At 47.4% G+C, this 27,849-nt stretch overlaps 11 protein-coding genes; 4 read left to right on the forward strand and 7 right to left on the reverse strand.

Annotated features, from left to right (window-relative positions):
- Nucleotides 1-641: 641 nt before the first annotated feature.
- Nucleotides 642-2,602, reverse strand: FFUJ_11955 (uncharacterized protein; the record flags this gene model as incomplete). XM_023570912.1 has 7 exons in its annotated part: nucleotides 642-1,503; nucleotides 1,562-1,707; nucleotides 1,765-1,984; nucleotides 2,030-2,084; nucleotides 2,136-2,395; nucleotides 2,432-2,517; nucleotides 2,549-2,602. 7 exons carry the CDS (start codon nucleotides 2,600-2,602, stop codon nucleotides 642-644), a joined length of 1,683 nt encoding a protein of 560 aa, XP_023437955.1.
- Nucleotides 2,603-3,063: 461 nt separating this feature from the next.
- FFUJ_11956 (related to integral membrane protein pth11) lies at nucleotides 3,064-4,426 on the reverse strand (the record flags this gene model as incomplete). XM_023570913.1 is given in 6 exon segments in its annotated part: nucleotides 3,064-3,485; nucleotides 3,505-3,572; nucleotides 3,624-3,741; nucleotides 3,794-3,963; nucleotides 4,017-4,216; nucleotides 4,265-4,426. The coding sequence occupies 6 exon segments, from the start codon at nucleotides 4,424-4,426 to the stop codon at nucleotides 3,064-3,066; spliced, it is 1,140 nt and encodes a 379-aa protein (XP_023438146.1).
- Nucleotides 4,427-6,829: 2,403 nt separating this feature from the next.
- Nucleotides 6,830-7,387, reverse strand: FFUJ_11957 (uncharacterized protein; the record flags this gene model as incomplete). XM_023570914.1 has 2 exons in its annotated part: nucleotides 6,830-7,153; nucleotides 7,208-7,387. 2 exons carry the CDS (start codon nucleotides 7,385-7,387, stop codon nucleotides 6,830-6,832), a joined length of 504 nt encoding a protein of 167 aa, XP_023437956.1.
- Nucleotides 7,388-8,500: 1,113 nt separating this feature from the next.
- Nucleotides 8,501-9,855, forward strand: FFUJ_11958 (probable NADPH2 dehydrogenase chain OYE2; the record flags this gene model as incomplete). XM_023570915.1 has 6 exons in its annotated part: nucleotides 8,501-8,657; nucleotides 8,714-8,879; nucleotides 8,933-9,146; nucleotides 9,200-9,214; nucleotides 9,266-9,701; nucleotides 9,755-9,855. The coding sequence occupies 6 exons, from the start codon at nucleotides 8,501-8,503 to the stop codon at nucleotides 9,853-9,855; spliced, it is 1,089 nt and encodes a 362-aa protein (XP_023438153.1).
- A 187-nt stretch (nucleotides 9,856-10,042) lies between these two features.
- On the reverse strand, nucleotides 10,043-13,859 carry FFUJ_11959 (uncharacterized protein; the record flags this gene model as incomplete). XM_023570916.1 has 2 exons in its annotated part: nucleotides 10,043-12,767; nucleotides 12,820-13,859. 2 exons carry the CDS (start codon nucleotides 13,857-13,859, stop codon nucleotides 10,043-10,045), a joined length of 3,765 nt encoding a protein of 1,254 aa, XP_023437957.1.
- Nucleotides 13,860-14,718: 859 nt separating this feature from the next.
- Nucleotides 14,719-15,684, forward strand: FFUJ_11960 (uncharacterized protein; the record flags this gene model as incomplete). XM_023570917.1 has 2 exons in its annotated part: nucleotides 14,719-15,471; nucleotides 15,532-15,684. The coding sequence occupies 2 exons, from the start codon at nucleotides 14,719-14,721 to the stop codon at nucleotides 15,682-15,684; spliced, it is 906 nt and encodes a 301-aa protein (XP_023437958.1).
- A 127-nt stretch (nucleotides 15,685-15,811) lies between these two features.
- FFUJ_11961 (uncharacterized protein) lies at nucleotides 15,812-17,572 on the reverse strand (the record flags this gene model as incomplete). XM_023570919.1 has 4 exons in its annotated part: nucleotides 15,812-15,888; nucleotides 15,918-15,977; nucleotides 16,032-17,382; nucleotides 17,468-17,572. 4 exons carry the CDS (start codon nucleotides 17,570-17,572, stop codon nucleotides 15,812-15,814), a joined length of 1,593 nt encoding a protein of 530 aa, XP_023437959.1.
- Nucleotides 17,573-18,805: 1,233 nt separating this feature from the next.
- Nucleotides 18,806-19,923, reverse strand: FFUJ_11962 (alcohol dehydrogenase 1 family protein; the record flags this gene model as incomplete). XM_023570920.1 has 3 exons in its annotated part: nucleotides 18,806-19,022; nucleotides 19,071-19,151; nucleotides 19,202-19,923. The coding sequence occupies 3 exons, from the start codon at nucleotides 19,921-19,923 to the stop codon at nucleotides 18,806-18,808; spliced, it is 1,020 nt and encodes a 339-aa protein (XP_023437960.1).
- An 836-nt stretch (nucleotides 19,924-20,759) lies between these two features.
- FFUJ_11963 (related to 2`-hydroxyisoflavone reductase) lies at nucleotides 20,760-21,677 on the forward strand (the record flags this gene model as incomplete). The annotated part of the gene is made up of 1 exon (XM_023570921.1): nucleotides 20,760-21,677. The coding sequence occupies one exon, from the start codon at nucleotides 20,760-20,762 to the stop codon at nucleotides 21,675-21,677; it is 918 nt and encodes a 305-aa protein (XP_023437961.1).
- A 486-nt stretch (nucleotides 21,678-22,163) lies between these two features.
- On the reverse strand, nucleotides 22,164-24,489 carry FFUJ_11964 (uncharacterized protein; the record flags this gene model as incomplete). XM_023570922.1 has 6 exons in its annotated part: nucleotides 22,164-22,930; nucleotides 22,979-23,274; nucleotides 23,327-23,761; nucleotides 23,808-24,209; nucleotides 24,258-24,419; nucleotides 24,467-24,489. 6 exons carry the CDS (start codon nucleotides 24,487-24,489, stop codon nucleotides 22,164-22,166), a joined length of 2,085 nt encoding a protein of 694 aa, XP_023437962.1.
- Nucleotides 24,490-26,275: 1,786 nt separating this feature from the next.
- FFUJ_11965 (uncharacterized protein) lies at nucleotides 26,276-27,718 on the forward strand (the record flags this gene model as incomplete). XM_023570923.1 has 4 exons in its annotated part: nucleotides 26,276-26,444; nucleotides 26,511-26,794; nucleotides 26,842-27,084; nucleotides 27,137-27,718. The coding sequence occupies 4 exons, from the start codon at nucleotides 26,276-26,278 to the stop codon at nucleotides 27,716-27,718; spliced, it is 1,278 nt and encodes a 425-aa protein (XP_023438119.1).
- Nucleotides 27,719-27,849: the final 131 nt, after the last annotated feature.

Genomic DNA, 27,849 nt, shown 5'->3' on the forward strand with positions numbered 1-27,849 from the left:
CTGCTTTATCTCAAAATGCTTGCGAATAAAGCAAATTTAACAGATTTCAACTTTTATTAAGCAGGCCAATGGTAGGTACGCCCTAAAGTATACCGCAAATAGAATGATTATTCCTTCTTACTCCCTTACACAATCACCGTTTAGCCTAATAGGGCTGGGAAGATCAGGAAGCCAATCGCATTGCAATTGCAAGCATTCATTCAGACCCTGTAGAACATCTGGTACACCGCCTCGGCCTCAGTCAGCGCGCTAAGGCTATCTCGGAAGCCTGCCTTAACAAGGGGTCAAACGCCGCAAGGAAGACAAATGGAAGGGAAAGCGTAATAAGCAACACTGAGGCGGAGCTAGAGGCATACAAGATAGCTGTCAACAGATGTATGATGTAGCTCGACAGGAGCAAGAGTAGTGGGAGGATTAGGGCAAGGCTTGGCTTACTATATCAGAACCTAACTTTAATATAAGTAATACGAATATTATAATAGTGATATATATAGCTATAGATAAAGTCTTGACCTATTACTAAAAGCTCAGCCTCTATCACGTAATAGAAGAAATTATTAAAATTATTTATTGTTAAAAAGTATGGTTCTTTTAATTAAAATATTATATAAGGTTTATCTTATATAGTTAATCCTCTCTGATTAAGCTCTATTCGTAACACTCTTTTCCCAAAGCTCCTCTATAAATTCTCGACCAGCAGTCCCCATTGGCCATGCTACCCTTCGTAACGTCCCCTTTGCTTGCGGCCAAGTGGCGATACCAAAAGTCGTTGCTTGCTGCTTCAAAGCATCCATAAAGAACTGTCTGGCTGACAACAATCCTCTATCTTGCTCGTTGTGTTTCAGGGCGCGCAAAGAAGCTATGAGCCCGACTAATGTCTGCCATAGTATAAATGCTTCGTTCTTCGAGGTGCCTACCTGGTTGAGAACCTTTGCTACATCGTGTCGCAGCAAAGTAACCGCGTATTTGTGAATGCGCTTGTCGACATATTCCAATGCGCCGAGAACATCTTGCATATAGAAAATAGAGGCGATAGTCAATCCGCACCATGGCCCGACGAATGACGATGGGGTCATATCCGGAGTCTCCTCCTTCTTTCCAGGCACCGATATAGATTCGATGTGTGCCGTGACATATTCTCCTAAAACCCTTGACGCCGGACCCCTCCGCCAGAAGCCATCAAATTTTCCATCTGCTGTTTCTCTACCTGTATCTTTAAATATGCGATCCTGCGCAGCCGTGAAGTCCCGTATAGAGTTGATGATAACTTGTGCGTCTGCGTTGTTGAGCCGTGCTCCCTGCGGCAGTGGGCTGAAGAAAAATGGGAAGAGACGAATAGCCTGTAGTTTGAGATCAAGATTCTCCATAGCTTCGCTCATGTGCCATGTATGCGATAGCTTGAGAAGATCTCGACCTGGTACAGCATCGAGACTGCTGCCGTGGCCACCAGTTCGACAAACGCCGCTGAGTAAACTCTTGAGGCCCGTAATGTATACATACGACCTATAATCAGATGTCAGAAAGAGAAGATGCATTAAGGAGACTTTTTAAGGAGCCTCACATGACGAAGTAACGATTTGCCAGTTCTCGATCAGTGGAACAACAATCAGAACGCGTCGGATCACCTTTATCAGGTCGGGCAGTTTCAATGAGCGCCAGAATGCCACTTATGTGAGTCTCGGCGGCAACGAGCTCTCCATGACACGCCTAGTCTCTCATTTAGCAAGATAATCCTGAAAGGGAGCGTATAGTAGGGTGGCTCACCTCTGTGAAAGCCAAGGTGGCCATTTCTCTAATAATCGCAGCTTCGAGTTTATAGTCTCCTGATGCGATCCAACGATTGATGACACGCATGACCTCAACTTTGTGATATAAGAAGGTGGACTCGAATATAGCGAGGTCGCCGAATTGGAAAGAGAAATGCATGCCAGCCATGAGGATGGCACTTCGGAGTCCACATGGGTTATCTATCATACGCGCGAGACTATTTTGGTGAGCGACGGATGTCGAGATCGACAGGTATACTAACTATTCAGTACCAGGCACCTTCTGTGTCGTCCTCAGTGTCCGGCTTGATTCAAACACTAAATTGAGTCAGCGAGTCCACAAGCATACAGCTGTTCATGGCAACTGACAGTATTGAAACAACTCGTGAGATTTGAGCGGCATGGCAACAGCCAGCCTGTTAAACCCTGTATCATGATTCAGGCGACTTAATCGAGGAGGAACATTGGTCTTCCTCAAGCAAGTCATCTCCTTAGGCTTTGACGGCTGCTCAATCTCCCAGGGCGTTTGATCCCACGGACGAGCCTCCTTCTGCTGCGCCCTTCGTTCTCTCAATGGAATCTTCGGGGGCGCATAAACGCAGGTTCTCTGACCCTTGACACAATTGTGACTGCATTTTCTTCATTAGAGCCAGATCCCAGCTTACAGTGGGGGCCAAGGATTCAGGATCGCCATACCATTGCGGTCGCTGCTCGTCACATCGTTTCCGGCGGGTCCGGCAATTGGAGCAGCCTGTTCGACTTCGAGTGTGGAACTGCCGTACTCTAGAGTCCGTTTCTGGCGTCGTTGAGTTCTCTTTCTCTGAACTTGAAGACATTTTCTTGGGATTTATTGAAGAGATAAGGATGATAATTGAGTCAGCCTGACAGGGCGTCGGCGTCGGCGACGGAGACAAGGTGGCGCGTCAGCACTAACCCCGTGTTTGAGGTGATTACTCAGCTTCCTAGGTAGGCCAGCCAATCAAAGGATTTACGGAAATAATTTGAGGTTTGGAGCCGAGATCTTGACTCGAGGGAGACTAACCTAGACCACTGGATTGGGAAGCACAACTCAATGCCTTTCGCGTAATGTAATAGGACTCTTTACTTATTGGATCATTGGTTGAATCACATAAAATGTCTGATAATCGGTACAACATTCAGATAGGCGTAGTATCTTCCCTTTATGGCTTTGGTAGTATTAAATCCGTATCTATTTATAGAAATGCGATTCGCTTGTTCAAGTATCAACATCACTCGCGATTCAATATCATCCCGCGGCTCTCTCCGCTAGAATTGTTCAGACACCTTCCCGGGAAGTAGCTTTCCCTTCCAACCCCGTCTCTCTATACGAAATGCTGACCTCCTGCGTCCTCATAATATTACCTTTGGTAGAGCCCTGGAGAAGTATTGCCTCGTCACTATCGTTTTTACTAGCTAGTATGCTCGCTTCAATCTTCGTCAGGTTGCCCCCCTTCCCATCGTCAGTCGTGTTACCTCTAAGAGATCCAAGAGGATAGGCGGAGTTATTCGCGTAAATCGAGTCATCGTGTTGTTGATAGCCTGCGGAACTCGATTCCTGGTTTCGGATCTTCCTGTAGAGCGGGCGTAAGGCTGGCAGGGTGAGGCAGACGATGGTGGCTGTGACTTCGCTGGCGGTCCAGATGGCCGAGTCAGAGATAGCGTCTATTATCGCACTACTTAGCTCCTGCGCTTCCGTTGCTGTGACGATCGCACTTACAGAGGTAATCTTTGGAGTTGCTCAGAGAGGTTAATCCAGTTGTTCTGAAGACTCCACAGATACCAGCGCTATATCTTGTCAGCTCTCATATAGTCAACTCGATAGGTGTATTAACTCACAAGACGCCCATGCTGAGCGACAGGCAGATGGTGCGCCGTTCTTTGGGCTTCATGTTGAGGCCGTGGAGGGCAATCCATGGGAAGCCAGCTAGGATAAAGTCCATTGCGGCAGCATAGGCTTGAAACAAGGTCAGAAGGTAGCGAGAACAGATACCGGGGTTTCGACTAACAGCAGTATGTGATAGCAACAATAGTCAGGCTAAGATGACAGACCCTCTGATCGGCTAGCTCGGGGTTCCAGATAGACTCGGCCGGGGTACACTGAGCGAAGACGGTGACGGCAAGGAAAATACTCATGATGACCATCGACACAGCGCAAAACCAGAGAAACCAACGATGCCTATAACATATTGCGTTAGTGGTCACACATTGCTCGAGGGCTATTAGACATACCAAGGCTTCATAACAATGCGAAGCAAGAACATAGCGACAGACACTTTACCCATCCCCGTAGCGAGAGCAACAAAGACCTGTCCAATAAGAATGTACAGCATCGCATGCGCAAACTGCGGAACCTCGAGATCTTCATAATGCTGCCCCATGCCATGAACTGCCGCAACAGTCGTAAACACGGTGAACCCAGTGTTTAGGACCTATTACATATTAGAGTTCTGTCCCTTGCGTCAGGCGGATGCACATACCAGTGTCGAAATGAGACAGACATCGTCCCACCCAACAGACCCTCGAATAAATGAACGTGTATAAATTCGGAGGCCTATCAGAGCGATACTCAGTGCGATTTGGGCCCAGAATTCTCCAATTAGTAGACCGCCCTTGCCTCCAACTCCAGCTTCTTTGTACATCTTGTGAGGCCTGGCTGTTAAAGAACGCTGTTAAAAACAGACAATTACAATGGCGGAAGCGAAACAAGAACAATGAACGACGTGGAAAGAACAACTCGAACGCGGAAGCCTTCGTTAAAAGATTGTGGTTGTTTTGTTTCCATGCGTGCTCGCCCTTGTAACCGGACATTACTCGCGGCGCGGGATGATCAGAGGGGTCGTGGCTTGAAGTAGGATTTTAGAGCCAACAAATTCCCCTACGTTAGTAAAAAATGTCCTTCTGGGGGCTGTATTAGAGTTCATTAGTGTATCGGTTATAAGCATCCCGCCGCTATCAAGGACTGCGGATGCTTGGCTCGGGTTAGTGAACACCGGGGAGGCTGCCGGGACGGGATGGGAGTGTCGTCCGATTGGGGTCGCACCAACGATTCTGTCGAGGCGGGAACTCTTACATACGCCTAATCTCGTTGCCTTGGTCAGCCCTGCGGTCTAGACTCGCCCTGCGCGGAGAAGATCATCGTTGGCACTGACTTACCCTTTATCTGTAAGGTGCGGTTACTTGATTCCCGAAGTTGCTTATCAGCCACATTATCCGCTTATTGAAAACGCCCAGATACTAATGCAGTGCCTCTGTTGCTTTTCAGGGTAACGGACGCTTGCATGCTGGGTCTTGAAATGAGGTGAGGGGGGCGATTCTTGGTGGGCCGCCTATATTTACCTCTGTGACGGAGACTGTCGCATTGTGATGGGGCTAAAAGGCCTGTAAGAACTAGTTAGTGCACTTGGCGGTCGTGTAGGAAGAGGACCTATGTTGCAGCGAGACTGCGTTTTAGCTAATCGTGACAAAGCTGAATACGGGGTTGGTGGAACGTAATAGCTGCTTCTTAGGAAGTAAGAAAATAAAGAGTTGGTAATTGTAGCATTGAAGATGTGTAAGGCCATGGAAGAGCAGGAAAGGGGCCTGCAGGTGGTCCGGAATACGAATATGCACGATAGCTACCGTAAATGCACCTGGTAAACCATGCGTAGGACCCTTGAGCTTCATCACTGCATGAGCATGGTGATTGACCCAGTGCCATGGGCTCTGAATCTTTCTCGTATCGAGTGTATCCTTGATGAACGCTTACGATTTGACTTTTAAGCTTCTATGCAAATAACACCTATGCCTAGAAGCAAAATCCCGATCGAAAATGGAATTGTCGTCGTAGTAGCCATTATTTCACGGTCTTTTGCAAATGGTTTGTGCTTGGCAGTTTGAGCAGTGGGCACAAGAATCCTCCTCTTTTGGCAGACACATCTACTTGGCAGTCGGGAATCATACCCTTGACATTGTACATTGGACATCCATTCCCTGGACGGCACATTCGAGTAACATCTGTTCGATAAACTCACCACTAATAGCACACACATTACTCCTTACTATTGCCCCTGATGCTGCTATTTGTGCATAATCGGTCGTCAACCCACCTCGTCTTGGTACAAATTCTTCCCTGTATCAAATTCGGATCGGCGTCGAAGACTCTGTCACATATCGCAGTGCAGTGCCAGGTTTGTTTTCGGCAGAATCTTGCCGATGTGCATCGGGTACAGCAATAGTGTGCTGATGTTGGGAGATGGTGTTTCCAGGATGTTGGTGAACTCAACTTAGCTGATGGCTCACATCACGCGCCTCACACGGATCTCAATAGTGCTTATCCGGGTGCATGGATGGTGCTTTGTTGATGCCCAGTTTGCTGTTGGAGCGCAGGACCGAGGATCTTAAATGTCTGGACAAAGCTGTGTTTACGATGATGCCAAAATCGTGTAAAGAAGGCTTCTTATTCTCTTCCCATCCCGCAACACACGGATTCTTTCCCGAACACATGAGGGTAGTTCCTTGCCTCCAGAAGCTTGGCAAGCTATTCCATCTCGTAATACGATCAGTCCAGGACATGGACTAGGCGCTGATCCTTAGTCTCAGGCATGAGCATGAGTCGCCAGAGACTCTTGAGGCCAGGGCTGCTGGTCGAAATGCATCGGTAGTTGGGTGATCAGCCGCTCTTTGACTGTCCTCGCCGCAACATTGCATGCATAAGGAAAGGGGCAGCCCGTTTTTGGGCCACTCAGAGGAGGATGGCGTTATTAACCATGTTTGTAAGGTTTAGACACGCAACGAAGATCCGCCCTGAAATATGTCTCAGAACAGGGGATCAGGGTTGACAAAGTCGGAATCTCCGTGAGATGCCGCCTGAGCATCCCTGTCAAGGATCCACGTGATCGGAATCTCCGTGATAGCATGCTGGATTCCGGTATATAAAGGACCCAGGCTAATCTTCAACAACGCATCTAATAAAAGAATCTTTACAGTCATTGATCACACAATAAACTTGCTTTAAATGATTCTATAATAAAAGTTATAACTAACTGGTTCATCTCGCTATAGTATTATGCTCTGCTCGGCTTAACCTTGTAAACAGCATTTTCAACTGCAACGGATCCATCCCCGTCGACAAACCAACGCAACTCACTGACAAAAGCGGAGCGTTCTACCCATTTTAGGTCAGGATGGCTGGTCTCAATAATAGGAGATCCCAGCCATTCATTCTCTCCAAACTCAAGTGTTCGAGCCTTGGGTCCCCCAGTGAAGACCTCCATCCACTTTTCATCGATCTGTAGAACGCCCTTGAAATGGATGTAAACACCGTGACCTTCTTTGGATCGGAATTGAACGCGGACGTCAAGATGTCCGGTGTTTGTGTCAGGGTCACGCTAATGAATGGTTAGTGTTTGTCTTGCTGTACTCTGTATTGGAGGTGGGCTTACCAGGATCCAATCAGCGCCGCCAGGGAGGAGATCTGCCTCAAGGCCACTGCCTTTGATGTTGCCGTGTGTCAGGAAAGCAACAATGCGATGATTGTTGCCTTTAGCTTCTGGGATGACGAGGGCTTTGTCCGGGGATGTATACATCCTCATTGTGAATACGTGCTCAAGCGAAGGTGTCATGGTAGCGACTTGTGGTGTTGGTAATCCGGATTCCGTAGTTGATGTGGGATGCGAGATAACTTTATTTGATTCAATAACTTTCAAGACTTGAGTGAACTCTCTGAAAAGATATTTTGTCTATGCCGTGTGTCGCCTTTTTACAGGGCTTATGAACTCTACGGGCTTGACTACATGTCGTGCTCGTGATTGATCATTTGAGATGCTTATATTATCGCTTTCACACTATCATGACGCTTATGGTTTGTTCAAACGGGGTTCTGAGTAATAATCTTCTGGTCACCTCATCGTGGATAAGAGCGAGTAGAAATGGTGATTGCTGATCTCCACTTCAATGCGTCTGGCCAATGAACCATGGTTTTTCATAGAAGTGGGAGACGGCCTGGTCACTAAGCACCTGTGCGTAATCGGAGAATGGGATGCAAAGGCTTCATGGATTATATACAGCATTTAAGGATTGGGATTGCATCACCTTCTAGCACCCTCCTAGGTCTCCTACATCTCAATCAGTGATGCGCTGATGTCAAAAGAAAGAAATGTTGGCGAGATAATATAAGCTATCTTATCAATCCCTGGTCAGCTGTTGAGCATCAGTAGTTTTGTGACACCTCATAGTTCACGTCCGTAGCCGAATAAATATTAGTAATGCAAGTGAAGAAGCTATGATTCAAGCCAAGGTCCCAGATATAATTTGGCTTCGTCAACAAGGCTCGCTAAACTTGGCCGTATCGATGTTGCATCCAAGGCATGCGTGTATATCAGTAATCAGCTCCGATAAACAATGTGGAGCCAGCTCGTCTTGTCGGCTTTCCACGTAAAACAAACGCCCACTATTCCCGTAACCAATAAAGCTGCAGCTAAGGTGCACTTGGAATTTCCTCGGCGTGCGCATGATATCGCGATTTGAAAGCAGATATGACCTGTTCAGGATAATGCGTGTTAGTAATTCATCGATTGTTAATCAATGAAAGAAGGCAATCAGTGCGTATATATACATGCAGTAAGTGCTAATACACACAATCGAACTGCATCACAAGATCGCAAGTACACTTCTACTTTTCACGCTTATTCATTTATCCTACTAGACTATAGTTGGCACATCTACGCTAAACCATAATGACCTCACAGACCTCCAAGTTGTTCAAGCCAATCCAGGTCGGCGCTCTTGATCTACAGCATCGGGTCGTCCTAGCACCCTTGACTCGTGGCCGTGCTGATTCAGCTGGCGTTCCCGCTACCTACGCCGCGGATTATTACTCCCAGCGCGCTACACGTACGGTCTCACAGTGCCTCCACGACTGGAGAAAGTATACTAATTATGACTGCTAGCTGGGGGCTTGTTGATCACAGAAGGGACCTTCATCTCTCTTGAGGCATCAGGGCGCCCTTTCTCACCGGGGATTTATTCCAAAGAGCAGATTGCCGCTTGGAAGCACGTCACTGGTGCAGTCCATGCCAAAGGAGCCTTTATCCTCTGTCAGCTCTGGGCTCTTGGGTGAGCTAGCCCCTCGTTTCTGGTTGTCAATTTGTCCGCTGACACTACTTTAGACGTATTGCCGAACCAGATCTAGTCCCTACTGTTCTCAGCCCCGGCTCACAACCATTCTTCGAAGATGATGATGTCACACGAAAGATTCCGGATAACTTTACTGTCATGGGCGAAGCTGATATTGATGACTTTGTGGAGTATTACCGACAAGCGGCTTTGAACGCTATGGAGGCTGGTTTTGATGGCATCGAGATTCATGGCGCCAATGGATACGTAAGCCTTCATGTTCCAAGTGATAGGTTCGATGGCTGACAGACAACTTGTAGCTTATTGATCAGTTTGTGAGTATTTGCTTTTACTTAGGATGTGGAATAGGTCTGACAATACCATAGCTCCAATCAACCAGCAACGACAGAACAGACCAATACGGCGTCAGTGTCGAGAATCGCATCCGCTTCCCCCTCCGCGTCGTCAATGCAGTTAGCGACGCCATCGGCCCCGAGCGCGTCGGTATCCGCATGTCACCATTCACGCGCTTTCAAGGAATGCGAGAAGCCGAACCGCTATCACTCTTCGTTCCTTGGGCGCAAGCTATTGTAGATGCTCAACCCCATATCGCGTACATTCACGCCATCGAGCCTCGAGCAGATGGGTCGATGGATACACCTGAGCATTTACGCAAGGTCGAGGATACTTTAGCGCCTATCAGAGAGGTAACTACCCGTACTGGTGTGCAGTTTATTGTGGCCGGGGGATATACGCCTGAGAAGGCACTGCAGCATACTAGTGAGACAGATGACCTCGTGGCCTTTGGGCGTCACTTCATTCGTAAGCGCCCCGTTCGTATGCGTTTCTTCTGTTTGCTGACATTTCTGATGCAGCCAACCCTGACCTCCCTGCGAGAATCAAGAATGGCTGGTCGTTGACCAAGTACGATCGCTCCGTCTTCTACGAGGTCAACGAGGTTGGATATAGCGAGTGAGCTAGCCCACTATCTATGTACCTTTGAACACATGGCTAATAAATTCCTTATAGCTACCCGGCTTACATATTTGATTAGGCGACGTGAGCACTCCTATATAGTCTAAAGGCTTGCCCTCGAACCTGTGTAATGGATATCTTGATGCCCAACTTGTCCTAGAGTTGCAACTTGGCTAGCGTAATGACACTTAAAAGGGCCAAGCACCCTGACGGCACGAAGCTTCACTAACTTTGTCAGTAACGCAACAACACATCTTCATAACCGTGTTGTTCAACTTCGTGTCATCACCCTTGCTCGTAGCGTGCCGAAACCAGAGTTTTACTCCTTCTACAAGTAACTCTGATACCCAGTTTCTATCCACGATGAAATACTCCTTCTTGTTCCAATTACCGAATGCAAGAGCTTTTGTGTGAGAGGCAGCCTCCGGAAGCCTCAAACGGGACACAGGGCGTATTGCCCCGTGTACTTGAACTAGTATTGATTCCAGGAGCACCTTGGCATTTATCTCCAGGATCAAGAAGCCAGAGTTGTCCGGACAGGGGAAGCGTTTATAGGGATGAATACAAAGAGCTTCAAGACTAATATGTGCAGGTAGCCTTCTCTCGGGCACTCGACACCAACTGAATACTATCTTGAACCTAGACTGGACACTGGCCCCAGATTTGAGGAACATACGTATAGTATCCAAGACTGCAAGTGCCTGAGTCGAAGTGAGTATAGCTTTCACTCTACCGGTAAGTTTCTCATGTAGTGCTAAGAGATACCGAAGCCAAGGGCTGCCGAATTTGTAAGTAGTCGTCTCTGAGCTTCCGGGCCAGTTGGGACTGTAGCCGTTTTCGATCATGAACTTGACTACCCCGGGTTCATGCATCATATTCCCGTCATCATCGGGGGAATGAAGCTCGGCACAAGCATTATAAAAGATATAATAAGCAGTTTCGTATCTCTCAGAAGTTGGAAAAGTTGCCAAGTTGTTGAACACAAATGTAGTATGACTAAAAGATACTGCATATATCAAGAACTGTCCCCGGCGAGAATGAAGGGGCAGAAGTTCACGGCAGGTTTCTGGTGTCAATAGGGACCCTCGCTCATACATTTTCTGTGCAAGGATCAATATAGTGGTGCTAACGGCGCGTGGCAGGCTCGCTTCGCGTATCCACCTGGTCAAGGTCTCCAGGACAGAGGGCAATTCGCAAGACTTCATTTCTGACACGATAACCAGTGACGAATAAAGTTCATACCAAGCAAGTTTAGCTTTCGCCCTTCGAATCAAGAGCTCTTCCTGTGAGCATGGGCAAGACTCCCAAAGCTTGCGGCCATCCTCCGTATCAATCAGAAATTCTTCAGCGCTCCTATGGATGAAAGTGATTGTTGTTCTGAGCCAAGCAATTAAGGGCTTCAACCTAAAAGTAGGAGAATTCTCGTTCATGGAGGAACGAACTTCCAATAACCCGGCGCAACCAACTTCCAGGGTATTCACCATACGCAATCCCTTAGTTACAAGATCTTGTGCATGTATTCCCTTGCCCTGGACGACAAGTTGATCCAATAATGGACCGTCCGTTGCCACCGTGGCTTCAAACAACGGCATAGGTATTTTATTTAGAATGAGAACCAAATTGAAGATCATGGAGGCAGATTGCTGATATATGTCACGATCAGCCGCAGACCGCATTAGAATATCCCGGTACAGATCCATAAGGTCTTGGGGTGTTGAATTTAGTCGTCGATAAATATCCCTTTTTGAGTCGCCGTTGTTGATACCTCGAATCAATGACCGCGTAACAAGCACAGCCCATAAGAAAACGCCCTGAGACATTTCGCCTATTCGCCTTGCTAGATCGGAGACCTTGAGACCCTGCGGTTCCAGAAGGATAGAATCCCGTATGGAAACCTTACTGTACTGCTCTATGTCCGGCCCCGTCAACTTATGGATCTCAAGGCTAGGTTCGTCTTGGAGGTGAAGTCGGAACAGACGCTCAGGTCTACTTGACACACAGATTTTGATAGTAGGGGAGATAAGGGCTCTCAGCATATGTAGCGCGTCGAGCGTGTCCTGCTCCGGGGAAATCTCATCTAGAGCATCGATGAAGATACATATGGGCTGTGACGAATGATTGCGATAGTAGAGTAGAAGATCTCTCAGTTCGCGTTGGTCCCAATCACTCGGTGACTCCTTTCCATCTTTGTCTTTGATCGTTCTCTGGAGAACGCTATGGGAGATACTCTTATCGTTCTTCAAAATCAGACACAGCAATGAACAGAGAAGACCTTTGAAAGAGTGCTGCATCGTACTTCCTGGCTCCCAGAAAAAGTGTGCAATTATGATTGTGTTTTTCTTCCATTCCTTCAACGCAGTTGGTGTCCTGGAATCTGATATGAGGAATTTCATGAGAGTACTCTTCCCAGAGCCCGGTTTCCCGGTGATCCAGTAAACTGGCAGGTCCGACTTCAGCCAATTGACAAAACTGTCCCAATGTCTCCATCGTTGATGGTTTCTGGTGCAATCGTCTGTGGTCTCGGATCTCTCATCTGATTCTGTTCCCCACTCTGCCTCCGTGTCATCATCCGATTCAGGGAAATCCTTTTCTCTAGGATTCTCATCTGATACTGTTTCCCACCCTGCTCCGTTATCTTTATGCGCTTCAATGGACCCTTCTTGTTCAGCCTCGGTGTTTGATGCTGTTTCTGTTTCCCATTCAGGTTCCGAGTGTCTGTCAGTATCGTAATCTTGATTTGAAAGCCAGTCCGGGCTTTGTTCCCCAGGATACTCAACCGATCCCTCGAAGATCCAATTGAATGTAGATGGCGCCTCTGATTGAATATTGTTCCTTCTTTCGTTCATGTCTACATAGCTGAGGCTTTTGATAATGCGTTTCCGAAACTGCTGAGGCTCAGATGAAGACTCGGTACTTGAATCTTGTATCAGCATTTAGAATTTCTGCATAGTTGTAGGTCCCTTACTGTCTTGTTGAATCCCAGTATCTGATGAATCCTTTCGTATATGATGCTGCACAAGCAGCAGCATAAGACTGCCAGTCCTTGCTCTTATGGCTGTCAGCGTAATCGCATACGCTTTTGATTACAACACATGGGAAGACTTCCCATACACCGACACTCTCCATCTCGAATCCCAAAGCCTGCGTCTGTTTCGCGATATGATCACGATCTTTGGCAGACTTCATTACTGTATCCCCTGTCGCGAAGGTACCAAAATGGACAAGTGGGTGAAGTTCATCTCCCTCCCGATAGTCTCTTTGCAAATATTGGCTCGTGTCGCATCCCATCTGTTCGCAGCTTGAGGTGAGCGCTATGTCGCAAACTGGATCTGTTTCCTGGTGGCACGATGCACATATCGTACACACCAGCGAGTCTTGGTGTTTGTGGCGGTAGTCAACTGGAAAAAGTAGATCTTTTGATCGTCCTGGGAAAGTGGCCCGCCTCTTTGCATCTTGACATATTTTATTCAAATATTTCCAACTTTCTATCTGCAGACGGTCACTCTCCCTCGTTGTCATCAGTTTTGACAACAGGCTTCTGATCTCAAGATTTGGTCTTCCCGGGATATCGTTGAGACTATCCTTGATCTCGAACTGATCCGGAAACCGACGACCAAAGTCATATTGAACAATACCGGTACTGATGATCGCGTCGCCGAGACGTATTCGGCTTTTGCCTTTATTATAAGTAGGCGCGCCGCCACAGATACCGACAAGTAGCGCTAGCTTGATATTGGGAAAGCTCATGCGGCAAAAGGCAGCGATATTGCCTGCAGAGACTTTGCCCATCCCCGGTAGATGGGCCAATACCACATTGTGTTGCCCAATGGCACCAATTGAATAAGCATTAGGGTCCCCTCTAGCCTTGCCGTAGGAAAAACCATCGTCTTCCCAGTGATGATCGAAAAGAGTAATGACGGCGTCAGCCTCGAGAGTCAGGGCACAGATGATAGCGACTTCAAAGTCGTCCCGCTTTTTTGGCCGATCAGGTATCCCCGGATCCATGGTGAGCTCTCGCGATCCGCGGAGCTATGCGAATGCAACGGTTGAGTGTCAATATAATACGCGAATAGTGGGGGAGAATCAGACGATTGAATACCGTCTAATAATAGCAGCTTATTAACAGAGAAGCTCAGTTGCTCTAGTTAGAATATAGACCAAAGCTGTTGGGAGATTTCTAAAGTCTTAGCTACCAGGCTACTTGATTACTGCGGCCTAATCTGCTGCCTGACTGCATATCACCTGACCTAGGTATTGCAACAAAGCAAGATGCAAAAATGGTGCCTTTTATGCAGTATTTACATAATTCAGTAAGCCACAAGGCAAAATAATAGGCTGAAACTTCTATAAGAGTAACACAGTAGTGCTTATGCGATAAAGAGGCTTTATTGGAGTATGCGGTATATTTATATCTTTATAGATAGATAGAAGATCTTGATATGCTTTTCAGGTTTAATCCATATCTGGCAATTCTTGAGAGCATCTAGCCTTGAGTTGCAAGGTGTAGGTTGGTGTCTTCCAAGTCTCATATAACAGTTTTAACGTGTATCAGATGATCCTTCTGAGTTTAATAAACAGCGACAAATAAATCGTGACTAAATGTATCACCCATTGTGCACGTAACGCTCGGCATTTGATTATTCATATGATTCTAGCCGTGTAAGAGTAACAATTTGCTGGCGTACGTAGTGTAACTCTCCCAGGCGGGACGATTAATGTTGTGAGTAAGCACTCCGACTCTTAGTGGCATCACAAGCACCATCGGCAAACGAGTACATAAATGCGTGCAGCATCAGCTTTCAGGATTTGTCAAGCGCCAATTACCCCAGAAACCTAATCTCCAACCTTATCAAAATCCATCAAAATGGCAACTCAGCAAACCGCCAAGACACAATATGTCAAGTCACCGAATGGTGCCACCTTTGCATACCGCCAGATCGGCAATGCGTCTGGCATACCTCTCGTGCTATTAACGCACTTCCGTGGCACCATGGATAAATGGGATCCTGTCATTGTTAATAGCTTCGCAAAGAACCGCCGTGTTATCACGGTCGATTATGCTGGTGTTGGTCTCAGCACTGGCGACGTCGCTACTTCAATGCGACAATCCGCCGCTGATATAACTCAGTTCATCGAACTAATCGGCGAGAAAGAGATCGATCTTCTCGGCTTCAGCATTGGAGGCTATGTCGCTCAGATGGTAGCTCTCAACGCTGATCCCAGCAAGGTCAAAGTCCGCAAGTTGATCCTTGCGGGAACAGGCACCAGCTACGGACCTGACCTTGTTTATTCCCAGAATAAAGATGTTGGTTCTGTTGCGGGTGTCAAGGACGTAGACATCAATGTGTTCAAGACACTCTTCTTCCCCAAGAACGCCGCGGGTGATGCTGCTGCTGAGGCTTGGTGGTCGAGGATTCATGAGCGGAGTGCAGCGACGAGTGGGGAAGAGGCTTCTCTCTGGCTCAGCAGTGGATATAAAGATGGCGGTAAGGGACTTGTGGGCCAGGTCACACAAGGCCATGATTTCACAGAGAGTCCGGAGAAGAGCAAGGGAGAAGACGGCGCTTATGACAGATTGCCTGATCTCAAGATACCTGTCTTGGTCGCAAATGGAAGCGTGAGTAACGTGGTCTATTCTTTCAATCAGGGTCAAATACTAACAGCTACTCTTCGACAGAACGACTACATGATCCCGACGCCAAACAGCTACCTTATCTATCAAAAGGTTCCCAATGGTCAGCTCATTCTTTACCCCAACAGCGGGCACGGCTTTCTCTTCCAGTACGCTCCGACCTTCGTCAAACATGTCGAAACATTCCTTGAGGGGTAGTACGGAGACGTTATGACTTTGCTTCTCCGAGCAGAACAGGATGCACGGGAGACATTTTGAACATAGAGATATATTTATTGAGCTACCGCTATCATTCTCCCTTCACCCGTCCCCGCTTCTTCCTATCTCACTCTTGTCCATTCATCAGGGGACTAATACACCATCCCTTTGTTGTCCCAGTGACGTATCCCAGCTCTAGTCTTCCTGTATGATGGCCATCTTTAACGACTTACGGATGTCCATAGGGCGAACCGCTGGTGTTCTTCCGAGACAAACAGTTGAGTTGACAAGACCTATCAGAAACAGTTAGCCTTCAGATAAAAGTCAATGCGAACCCTGTCTCTTACACATGATCAATCTCTCAACATCAATCTTAACCTTGGTGTCCCGTTTACTAGGCGTCTTCCACCGTTCCCCAGGTCCTTTACCTTTCGGTGGGGGCGGCATAGCTCCCATCGCCATACCCATCAAGCCAGCAGGGCATGAAAACGAAGCTGGCTCGTCACTTTCGAGATCTTCCTCCTCGAAGGTCCCGTTACCTGGCATGTCAGGAGGCGTGGTAGGTCCAGAACTCGTCTCTGAATCTGAGGTTCGCTCGAACATGCTCATATCGATGTATGCTGTGACGAAGTCTTTGCCCGCTGGAATAGTAACACCGTAGCCGCGGAGACAAATCTCAATCTCATCTGCATCGAAGAAATCTCCGTCATATTCAGGATCGATAATGCGTAACTGGGCATTCAAGCGTAAATCTCTGATCTGTTCGATGGAGGGTCCGAAGGGTCCCATTGAGAAGCCTGACATCTCGGGTGGTCTATACGCCTCATGCTCCAGTGATCTGTTGCCAATCGGCAAATCGCCACTACCATACCCCTGGTCGGGAAAGAAAGTCCCAGCGCCACCAATATTCGTGAATGGAAACTTCCAATTATTAAGCGTCATCTCTTTCGACTTGCGCAGTGCTTCACCCAATCGACTGCTTATCTCCTCCCTCGTCTCAAAATGCATGCAGAAGCCAAAGACCTTGCGATACCACCCAGGAGGCGCATGCCGCATGGACGCTAGAAGAAAGGCAGCCTCTTGAGAGGCTCGGTGGTACCGCCGGCCAAAGTTTAGCTCTTGGCTTGCGTACGACCGGGGGTTGGGCAGGGTAGAGTCCCACGTTGATCCGGGGAGTTGGTACGTCATGTCGTAGAAGGGCGTCTGGGTGGTGGGAAGCTGGAAATAGGAGGTTGCATCGAACGAGTGTGGTGTCGAATCGGAATTGGGCCTTTGCTGGTCGAGCATGGGATCGATTGGGTTGGTGGTGTATTCCATCTGTCCTGTGCCATCCATCATGGGAAATTCGAAGCTCTGGGCTTGCGGGATTGGTGGCGTGAGATCAATTGAGTCTTCGACTGGGAGATCGTTGAGGAGGTCATTCTGCTCCTCATCTTGGATAGCAGGTCTCTCATTCTCGTCTACCTCTCGAGCGCTGGACAGCAAGCTTATGGTGGTCTGCTTAATATGCTCAATGATCTGCGGATTGTTCTTGACAGTATCTTGTTCAAGAATGACAGAAGTGAAGTTAATAAACTCCCTCCCCATATCTTCCTTCGACCGCTCCAGCTCTTCAACCTTCTGCTTCAGTACATCAATGGCAGACTCCTTGCGCTGTCGATATGCACGCTGAGCCATGCGATTCTGTATCCTTCGGCGCTAAAAATGGCCAGTTAGAAGACAGCTCAATACTCGAAAGTTGCATCACTAATCATGCCGAGACGTCAAGTCACGGTGCACTCACGTTTGTCACTGATCCACCCTCCGGCACTTCAAGTGGTCTTCTTCCCCGTTTAGGTCCCGACCCCGTATCTGCCGCATCAAGTGGCAGTACAGAGATACTATCCATTTCCGAGGTAGAAGAACTCATGGCTTAATAAGAATATTCTTGCAAGATGGTATGACGCAAGTTTTAATGGCACATTGGAAAAGCCGATCAGCGGGAGATATATTTCGCCCAGAGATCGAGATGGGGAACTCGTCTCTGCGGCGTTACGGCCCGTGGAGAGTTCAAAGTACCAAACGCTGCTTTCAGCTGAGAGTTAAACCAATTATTGAGGGAACTGGCACTGACTAAGTGATTACAGATCGGACTAATTGATCCGCATCTCCACCAAGACGCCGGCGTGCAGCATAGACGCCGGCATTGGCTTGCAGCTGAGGATGATACAGATATTAATAGCCATTAAAATTTGGTTTCTTATCTACTAAGCCCTCTGATGTTACAATCCTGATGGATATTCTTCTTATGCTATCCTGCCAACATCGTGAACTACAATGAGCTCGGAAACTATGCACGATGTTATTTCCTAACACAGAGAACAACTCTAATGAACCCAGCAATCTCACGTCAGATTTTGGGGTAAGCCATCATATGGCGACATACCGGTCAAATGTGGCTTCTCGTGTTCAAGACGCCGGCGTCTCGCTTTCGCTCCACGATAGCGCTGCGGGCGTCGTTACACCACGTTATAATCCAACAAACGGACTCCAGTGAGCGTCAGACCATGGTCACAGAAGCTCAAATTCATACCAGCCAGGCTGAGCCTAACGCAAATAAAAAGTTGATCCGTTCTGGTGAGCTTCTATTGTTACATGAAGTCTGGCAATGCTTGCAAATGTCGGGGTTTTCGTATCGAAGACGTCGGGTTACGCGAGCTTGGTCGGGATCTATCAGCCCTAAGATAACAGGGTTGATTCCCTATTGGAGCGCTGTTGGGATGGTCTGACCGGTGGATTTCAGCGTGCATTAGCGCCTGGTACGCAGAACATTGGAGCCCGAATACCGATCAAGGTTGGGTACTGGGGCAAAATAACTGTACATAACACCCAGACCCTTCCCTTTTCAGTAGCTTGCGCTATTTAAGCCTAAATAACATCGATAAAGACATCGTATCAGTGCCCAGATCATCATTGAAGCCGGTCATCCACGAGTCATGTGTATCAAAAAGGTAAAAGCAGGCATGCTATTCATGACACAAAGAGACTCATGAGTAAACAAGAGTGGGGTATCTTTCAATGCAGCTAGGTAAAGCTTATTGTTCGAGGAAAGCATAGATGTAACGATTACACAAGGCCAAGTCTAATTAGGCATCTCCAGAACAGCCCTATATCTCATCTTATTCTGCTCGACCAACTCAAAAACTTCTTTGATGGTTGATTCACCCTCATGCTTGAAGAGCTGAACCATAGGCTTGACGCCATGACGTCCAGAGAACTCAAGCATCTCGTCGTGGATATTGCGCGATCCAACGAGGCTCGAAAAGACATGGTAGCCCTGGAAGAACATTGCTCCCGCACTCCAAGATAGTCAGTATGAGTAAGTACATGTGGATGGTTGAACGTACGGCAAGCTTAGAGGTCCGTGGACTGGGGCCGCAAGAGGTACAATGGTTCCATCTCTCGCAAGGAACTCCTTAGTCATGACCCTGCAAAAGAATTATTAGCCAAGCCTCTCTGCATGCTACGAAAGACGTACTTGTCCCAGTCGGGATATTTTGTTCCACAAATAACAAGAACGTCAATAGGCGCCGTAGCCGTATCAAACATGTTCTCGATGATATGAAACTCCTTGGCTCCCAGCTTTCGTGCCTCCGCCTCTTTGCTAGTGCTTGTGCTGTAGACAATAACATCGGCACCCATTTTATCCGCATACTGAATGGCAAGATGGCCAAGACCACCGATGCCGAGAATGCCGACGCGCTTCTCTGCTGTTACTGTAGCCTTGAGAGCAGCGTACACAGTAGCGCCCGCGCACTGAAGAGGTGCAGCATGCTCACTAGAAAGACTGTCGGGAATCTTGTGGAGGTATGTCTCCTTGCCGATGTAATAAGTACCAAAAGTACCATTGTCAAAGTCTCCTTCGCCAAATATCACACGCTCGTAACAATATATGTCCCTTCCTGACAAACAGTATTTGCAGTGACCGCAGGCGTCGCGGTGAAAACCCCCACCTGCGCGATCACCGATCTTGAATTGTGTCACCAGCGAGCCAACTGACTCAACGATGCCAATACCCTCGTGGCCGAGGGCTACAGGCGCTCCTAATTGGCAGAGAACGATGTCTGAATGGCACACGCCACTGTGAGTCAGACGGACGAGAATATCATGAGGACCAAGGTCAGGCAGCTTGACGGAGGCCGGAGAGAAGCCGCCGTTACCATCGCCAGCGCGATAAATGGTATGTTCTGTAGGGGCCATTTTGATGCTAGAAAAGCAAGAGATAGAATAAATTACGATTGTAAAGTGAAGATACAAAAGCCAGATAGTATAAACTTGTCAGTGACGGCAACGTTGGAAGATATAGTGTAGAATATCCTAAGTTTGGCATCAAGATAATCGTTCTGATTTATAATAGCAAAGACTTCATCAGACCGAGACTTCCGCATATCAACTACGAACACTAAAAGGCTATTTTAAATGATTACTATCTCGAAACTATTTCATTATTGTCCTATGGCTTCTGCCAGTCGGGCATTTCTGTCATCGGCAGCTGTTACTAATCGTTTCCGGCCTCTACAAGGTGTACCAGCCAATTATATCGCCTAGATAGCCATATTACTCGCTGATAGAAAATAAACGACTTAGAGCAGCAACGATACTCGGTAACCACATAACAGTCCGATAATTATGGTAGCAAACCAATAAATATAATAAGGGAATCTTGGCTCTATTCCGCGATACTGATTCGAGAAATATGGTGAGGAAAATGTCAGACGGAATTGATTGAAGTGCGAATGAATCGGAGCGTTCTTCTAAGGATCCCGACTAGCGTCGTAAGCGTCACGTCGGGCGGGTGCAGATGCCGGCGTCTTGATTAGGCTACAAAGATGAGGTAATGCAGTCAAGGGTATGATCACTAAGCAGAGTGCAGAATGGAATGGGACAGCGAGGGTATCACGAGAGGTAGTAAGCAACAGGCCAACAGCTTGATATTAAAACAGATAGATTGGCACCATGTAGATATAGGTATCACCATTCAATCTTCACTGTACTCAATTTCAACAAAAGTAGACTCAACCAATTACATCTTGAAAATGTCTTCGCCATTTAAGAACATTCTCATCGTCGGAGCCACTGGCTCAATCGGCTCCATCATGCTAGACGCCCTTGTCAAAGAACCTTCTTTCACAGTCTCCGTCCTACAGCGCTCATCCTCCAAGGGCAAGCTCCCATCAAACGTCAATGTCATTAAAATCGATGATTCATACCCAACTCAAGCTCTTGTCTCTGCTTTCACAGGCCAAGACGCTATTGTCAACTGCATGACCTCTTTAGCCGTCGCTGATCAACTCCGCTTCGTGGACGCTGCAGTCGCTGCCAAAGTGAAGCGCTACGTTGCTTCCGAGTATGGTCTCAACAACAACAACCCTGACGCAAGAGCCTTGAACTCGGTGTTCCGAGAGAAGGGCCAAGTGCAGGATCATCTCCGCTCCAAGGAATCCACTGGCCTGGAGTGGATGGCCATCGCTTGCGGCATGTGGCTCAAGTGGAGTGCCGTACATGATTTTCTAGGAATGCACATCAAGGACAAGAGATTCGTCATCTGGGATGATGGAGAGGGCTGGTTCAGCTGTACCACTGAAGCCAACACGGCTCTTGCTATGGTCAACGCCCTAACCAAGAAATGGGAAGAGACCAAGAACAGAATTGTTTGGTTGAGTGACTTTGCTATCACCCAGAATATGCTCCTTGAGACCATTGAGCGAGTTAGTGGGGAAAAGCTGAGTGTTGAGAAGATTGATAGCGAGAAGACGATCAAAGAAAACCAGGCTGCGGTGGCAGGTGGTGATCCTTACGCTGTTTACAATCTTATCGAGACGGGTTTCGTTACGGGACGGTTTGGAGGGCATCTTGAGAAGGAAGGGGAGATCATGAATGATTTGTTGGGTCTGCCGAAGCAGGACTTTGAGGAGGTTGTTCGTGCCGCTTTAAAGGCTGTTGAAGAGTCATGATTTGACGTGTATAATGTCACACAGTAAAATTGAAGAGACATCTTCTTTTCCATACAAGCAACCAACATTATAATCCTGCCTTTGGATCTTCGAAAGTGATTGGTGAATCATATTTCACCTTTAGCATGAAAGAACAGTGAAATCAGCAGTAGTTTCAGTATTCCCGCCACTTATTGTAAAGTCTAAATGTGTTAGTAAAGGTGACTTCACCTGACATATTGACAGAACTCGAATTATGGCATTGATTAAAAGATACAGGCGTTAGAGAATACGGTTGGAGAATAGGGCGACGGCTGGAGATTCAGCATCAAGAGAGAAATACAGCTTGCTATAGACGATTATCTTAGAAACTCAGTTCTCCGCGCTGATCCAACTCTGAGCTACAAGTTTCAACTACAAATAACACATCTGACTCACAGCTAAGACGTTATGCAACAATATCTGGTCGATTGCTACGACTATTTGACAAAAGCAGATCTTGTGACGTTAATGAGGCTGTATGAATATGCCCGGCTCTTTCCACGACAGCAATCCAACCTCAAGATATCTCGAGTTCACAAAATCGTCATCCAGTATAGGGTCAAGTTCGTCGTACATTTGAGGCATGAACGAGCTTATATTTTCCTCCGGGCCCATGGTCTGGGTATCCATATCAACGTAGTCCAACAAAGGTGGTTCCATTCTTCCGTCAGAGAACAACGTGGACCTATCCAACTGGTCTTCAATCCAGGACAGGCCTGAGATAGAGAGGTTGTGAGGCATGGCCGGAGACATCACGTCAGTATTCGCTTGCCCCAGTTCGGCTTTCAGTCGTACTAGGATGGCAGAGAGGAGACGAGCTTGGGCTGAAATTGCGTGGGTCTGTGGATCAGAGTGGCCCATTGACTTGGCCGCACTGACATAAGCAGACGTGCCTTGAGTAATTGTAGTGATAGCTTCATTCTTTGAGATCGATGACTCGTCGATATCTTGCCTCAATAGCTTTGGAATCATCATGGCTGAGAAAGCGATCATTAGGTGAGCTGTATCCCAGAGATAGTAGATGATGTCTAACCCTCCCATTTCGATAGCCTGTCGCAGTACGCTCAATCCACTGCAGAAACATATTCGAGCTGTATGGGTAATGAGATCTTGTAGCGTAGCTCTGTCTTCTGAGACGAGCATTCTATGCAGAAATACCGCGTTGAAGTAAAGACGCATATAATCTCTATGGAGGTAGATCAGAGGTGTTTGGAAAGGCTCCGAGTTGGGAACTAGATGCTGTTAGGTATGTTTCTCCAGACTCTTGAGGCGTTACTTACACGTAGCGAATGTAGCCTGCCAATAGTCTCCCCATGCAGCAATCCTATTGTTAAAGTCATCTATATCCTTGTGAAATGTGCCAAAATCCAATGTTGACAGAGAAACACGAGAGTCGACGCGGGTTTTCACCATGCTCTCGTAAACACTGTTGGCAATGCCTGCCAACTCATGGCTAGCAACTGCCTTTCCATCTCCGAGTAGATATGTACACTCTGTCAGGGCCATCCACTGTCTGGACGCCATATTCTCAAGAACGATTGTTGTTGGGAGAGGCCGGTCGGCGAAGTAGCTTGATCTGGTGACTGTAAGCTGCGCGCCTGTCTCCATCTTGATTCAGAGGATCTCACATCCGGTCGACATTTCCCAGCATCACCCACACCCTATCTTTGTCTCTGCTCTGCCTCACTTGTAACTCTCCTGGCTCATGAAGGCCATGCGTGTCGTAGGCGACGCTTTGATGTGACATGTTCCATTCTGCTGAAGCCACCATTCGAAGCGCAAACCCGATCAGGGTGTAGCCTCTAGTATCTTTCACGTCTTTCCAGTAATATATACAGATGATGGCCCAGATGTTCTCGATCGCTGAGTCACATGCAAGTAAAGCTTGTCCAAGGAGAAACTCAGCATGGTCGCGTATAGGTTTATGAGATTCTGGTTGGAAGATCCGCGATGATATTGTGAGAATCATGGTGAACAGGAGACTTGACCTAGATCGTGTATACGTGAACGTATAAAGACTGGGGTCGAGCAGTCCAACGAGGCCGTTGAAGTGTTTGAAGAATCTGCACTAATCAGTAACCGGACCCTGTTAAATCATGGTTCACGCACCCTTCATACAGATTTTGTGCAGATGGCCGACTGATGAGTCCTAAGTCAACAGGATCGCGCGTTCTTGGGGAATCCATTGCTTCAGGGAGATTATGCTGGAGGAACGTATCTAGGGAGCTTCCGGGGTCTCCTTCCATCGATCGGTCTGAGTTCAGAGCTGCACCTAGTGACAAACCTCGTGTATCCTGGTAATTCATAGCAAAGGACGCAGGTGTAAATGGCGACTGATCAGATCTGGAAGACGCGGAAACTGACTCCGGAGCTCGATTCTGATACGAATATCTCCGGCCTGGTAGATCAGGTGCTTGAAAGGCTTGAGTATCTGAGAAGCGCTGCGATCCTGAGGACCCAGAAGCTAATCCATCCTCTGTGACCTCTTCTACAGGCCGTGCTCGATCTTCCCTATCAGAAAATATTAACTGCATCACTTTGTATCATGAAGGGGCTTACCTTCTCCCTGACACATCTCTCCTCCAAAGGCCCCTGCGATGTGACTCAAATATACACTGTCTCCTCAGTCTTTGGCATCGATCACACACAAGAGATGCCGGGTCTGAAGTAACACACTTCATCTTTGACCGTCGACAGGGCGTACAAGCGACTCCATGAGGTCTATGCCCATTAGCTCTCCAGTCAGAACCCTTTCAATTGTTACTTACCGGTGTTGCAATTGTTCAGTCATGGCCAAAACAACTCTAGAAATATCTCATGATCCCAAAGCGAATTTTCGTATCTTGCTTGCTGACAAGTCAATATTAACTTATAAAGGCATCCAAACCGACTTCAGTGTGCGGCGAAAGCTGCGGCCATTGCGGCGGTTGAGCATCGCGCTAAGCCCTGCCACGCTCAGCTAAGCGGCATCCCCAGGTGATTAGTGAACAAAAACTGCTGAAAGTTATGCAATTTGGCCGTTTTTGCTTCAGCCGAGCGATTTTATGATTATTTTCGCGACGTCATTATGTACGCCTGCCATGGTTTTTGAGATTGAGGGGATCGCGATCGTGGTGGCAGTATTTGTCAGTGGTCAAGGCAGATGCGTTCGCAACACCATCGTTGCGAAGCACTCGGGCAACTTATTACATCGTGCCGGGGCCACCAAGCGCTGGGTCAGGGCAATCGACTCATTGTCAATGTGGCCTGGAAAAGTGAGGAAATATCGCCGCATCAGTAATCAACCATTGCGAAAGCATCGAGATGAAGGGTGCAGAATGATGTATGAAAAGAACATGGTTTTGCTGTGCAGATGCACTCTTTTTGATGCAAGACAGTCCTTCATTGATAATCATTCCGCCTTTCTCTTGACACCTTGGACAAGGGCGGTGGACCAATCACAATATTGTTAGTGCCCTCCAGCAAGATTTATTGGTTGATTGGTCTTAACCGACCGGCGTTTTGAACTCGGCTGCTCCACCAAGACGCCGAGATAAGGTGGTGCTTATCTTATCTGCTATCGATTGTCGGTTATCGGTTATCAATCATCTCACTTATCTTAGCGTTCATAAGTTTCCTAGGGATAAATCACCCAATGTACTGTTTGGACTTGTGAGACAAATATGCGGCTATATAAACAGAGCGAGGTGGTAATCGGGATGAGAAATGAGAAATTTAGATACATTTGTGATTATTGAGGGGAAAGTGTTTTTTGGTAGGTAACATCTTTGTGCGGAAAAAACTTGTCCTTTTGGTTGTGGGCGTTGATTCTAATTGTCGCCAGACGCTTTCTGCATTAAGTAGTCTCTTTAAGTATAACTAGTCCTCAATATTCAAGCAAGTAACTATTTAACTCTATATGCAGGGTTAATGTCAGTATAAGTGCAACGAATTAATAGATATTCGCAAAACACTGTGCTTACCCTACGGCTTAGCCATAGTGTCCAGAATGTGTTCTAAAGATAGATATGCGCTAGTGAGATAAGAGCTTAGTTGCGTTCTCCCTACATTTATAATCATCTCGCAAAAAGTTGCTCCAACGAAGGACTAGATATAGCCGGCATATTGCCGAGCTTATCCTGCCTGTGGCTGCTTACCTGATGTTGGTAATCGGGGGAACGCATCATTCCTCGGCAGAGATGCTCATATTATTTCCCTCATGCCACCAAGATATCCAAGAAGGATCAAGAGTGGAAAGTTTTTGCGAGTGAAATTGTTTCATATCTCTGCGCCATCGAGATGCCATCCCTGGGATGCGGAACCTGTCGAGGTTCGCCCTATCTGGTCCGCTGTACTTGACGCTACTAACAGACGTGATAGCGCGTAAAGTGCGTTGTGACCAAACTTATCCGAAATGCAATCGATGCATCAAAGCAGGGCGCCACTGCAAGGGCTACGGCATGCAGCTGTCTTGGCCGCGTCGGAATGATACCCGGCGGGCTATAGTTGGCCCCAGACCGCGCATCAAGTGTAAACAGTCTGACCATCGATTGGTGAACACTACCTTCACAGATATTAGGCTGCACGATGTAGTATCTATGTCGGACAAAACCTATGGAGTACACATGCTGGGGCTGCCTGAAGTATCCTTTGGGTCTTCCGGTGCTAGTTCTCTTGAGGCATCAGGGCCACTCTCATTGATCAAAGGTCCGGCAGTGGGACCCATAGCTAGACTCATACCAGCCGATCAGAGATACTTTCAGTATTGTAAGTTTTACCGTCCACTGCATACTAGCATGCACCTTGCGAATAGCTTCCACTTACTTTAGCCAGTCATACAGACAGCTTCACACTCCATCACGTCTTTTGGACATGATGCTCCAAGGGTTCGGGAACTGTTGATCCAGATAGCCCTTTCGGACTTTTCACCTTCATCTACAGCAGTTCTCAAATCAGCTCTAGCACTCGCTTCCTTCCACCGCGCCAACTCACCTCAGACAACCGCCCAGTATAAAGTAGCCGCTCTACGGGAACTATCAGAGTCAACACAAGGCCGCATCAGTGTTATCGATTCAGCCTGCCACATAGCAGCTGGCATGATACTAAGCACGCTAGAGGTACGGGCCGTACCCTTGAAGAAGTGTCGCACTAACTCCGGCATTAGATACAGCAAAACTCGATGAAGTCGAGCCATTGGCTATGGTACGCTTGTGGCGCTGCCAAGATCGTCAAGACAGCTGGGCTGGATGTGGATAACCTCGACCACGATACAGCTGCTCTTGTAGGCTGGGTGCACTATTATAATACTTTATCTCGGTTCAGCTTGCGCCACTGGCAGCCACATGTCACGTTTGATCCCGATGACGCTGCTGATTCGTTTCACCCAGTTGTATGCGGCAACGGACAGGTATTTACTGTCTACTACTCAGCAGAGCTAGCTAACAAAATATTTCTTGAAGCCCGAAAGTCTTACAGGAGCGCCGCATGAGATATTGTATCTCCTTTCTGAAGCTTTCAACGCCGCGACAGTGCCCTCCGACCCGCGCTACGAAACGAAGGCTCATAGAAGCCATCTTGAAACACTAGATTGGAAACTACGCAATCTTGAAAAGAAAGCGCCGGACAACAACGCTTCTGCTGATACAGCGCATCCAGCATTCGATCTAGTGGTTGAGCTGTACCGCCTATCTACCTTGATCTATCTCAGACGAGCATCTGCAGGGATTCTTCCACTAGATCAAAAGTTCACAACGTGGGTCGGACAAGCATTTGAGTTGCTTGAACGACTGCCTGCCTGCCAATGGCCATTTCCTTTACTCATCTTTGGCTGCGAGGCAGAAAGCGATAAGCAAAGAATGATCATTCTGGATATTATGGACAGGACGAGTGAGAATATGCAGTACAGAAATATCGCAACTGTTAAGAAAGTCATCGAAACAGTTTGGGTGCAAAAGGACTTGTATACTGAGGAGATGAATTATGTTAGGAAGTTGGGTGTTATTCTGAGCTCGACTCACAAGTCGGTACCAGCGTTTATATAGTGGAAGGAAACGACAGACAGGACAGTACCAGATGTCTAGTTACATATAGAAACTTGTGAATACCCTCTCATCATCTTCATTATACATTTAATTGTTGTATAAAAGTAACGACCATCACGGTTTATCTGCCG

The sequence above is a fragment of the Fusarium fujikuroi genome, chromosome FFUJ_chr11 (genome assembly GCF_900079805.1).
Source record: "Fusarium fujikuroi IMI 58289 draft genome, chromosome FFUJ_chr11".
Classification (NCBI taxonomy): Eukaryota; Fungi; Ascomycota; class Sordariomycetes; order Hypocreales; family Nectriaceae; genus Fusarium; species Fusarium fujikuroi.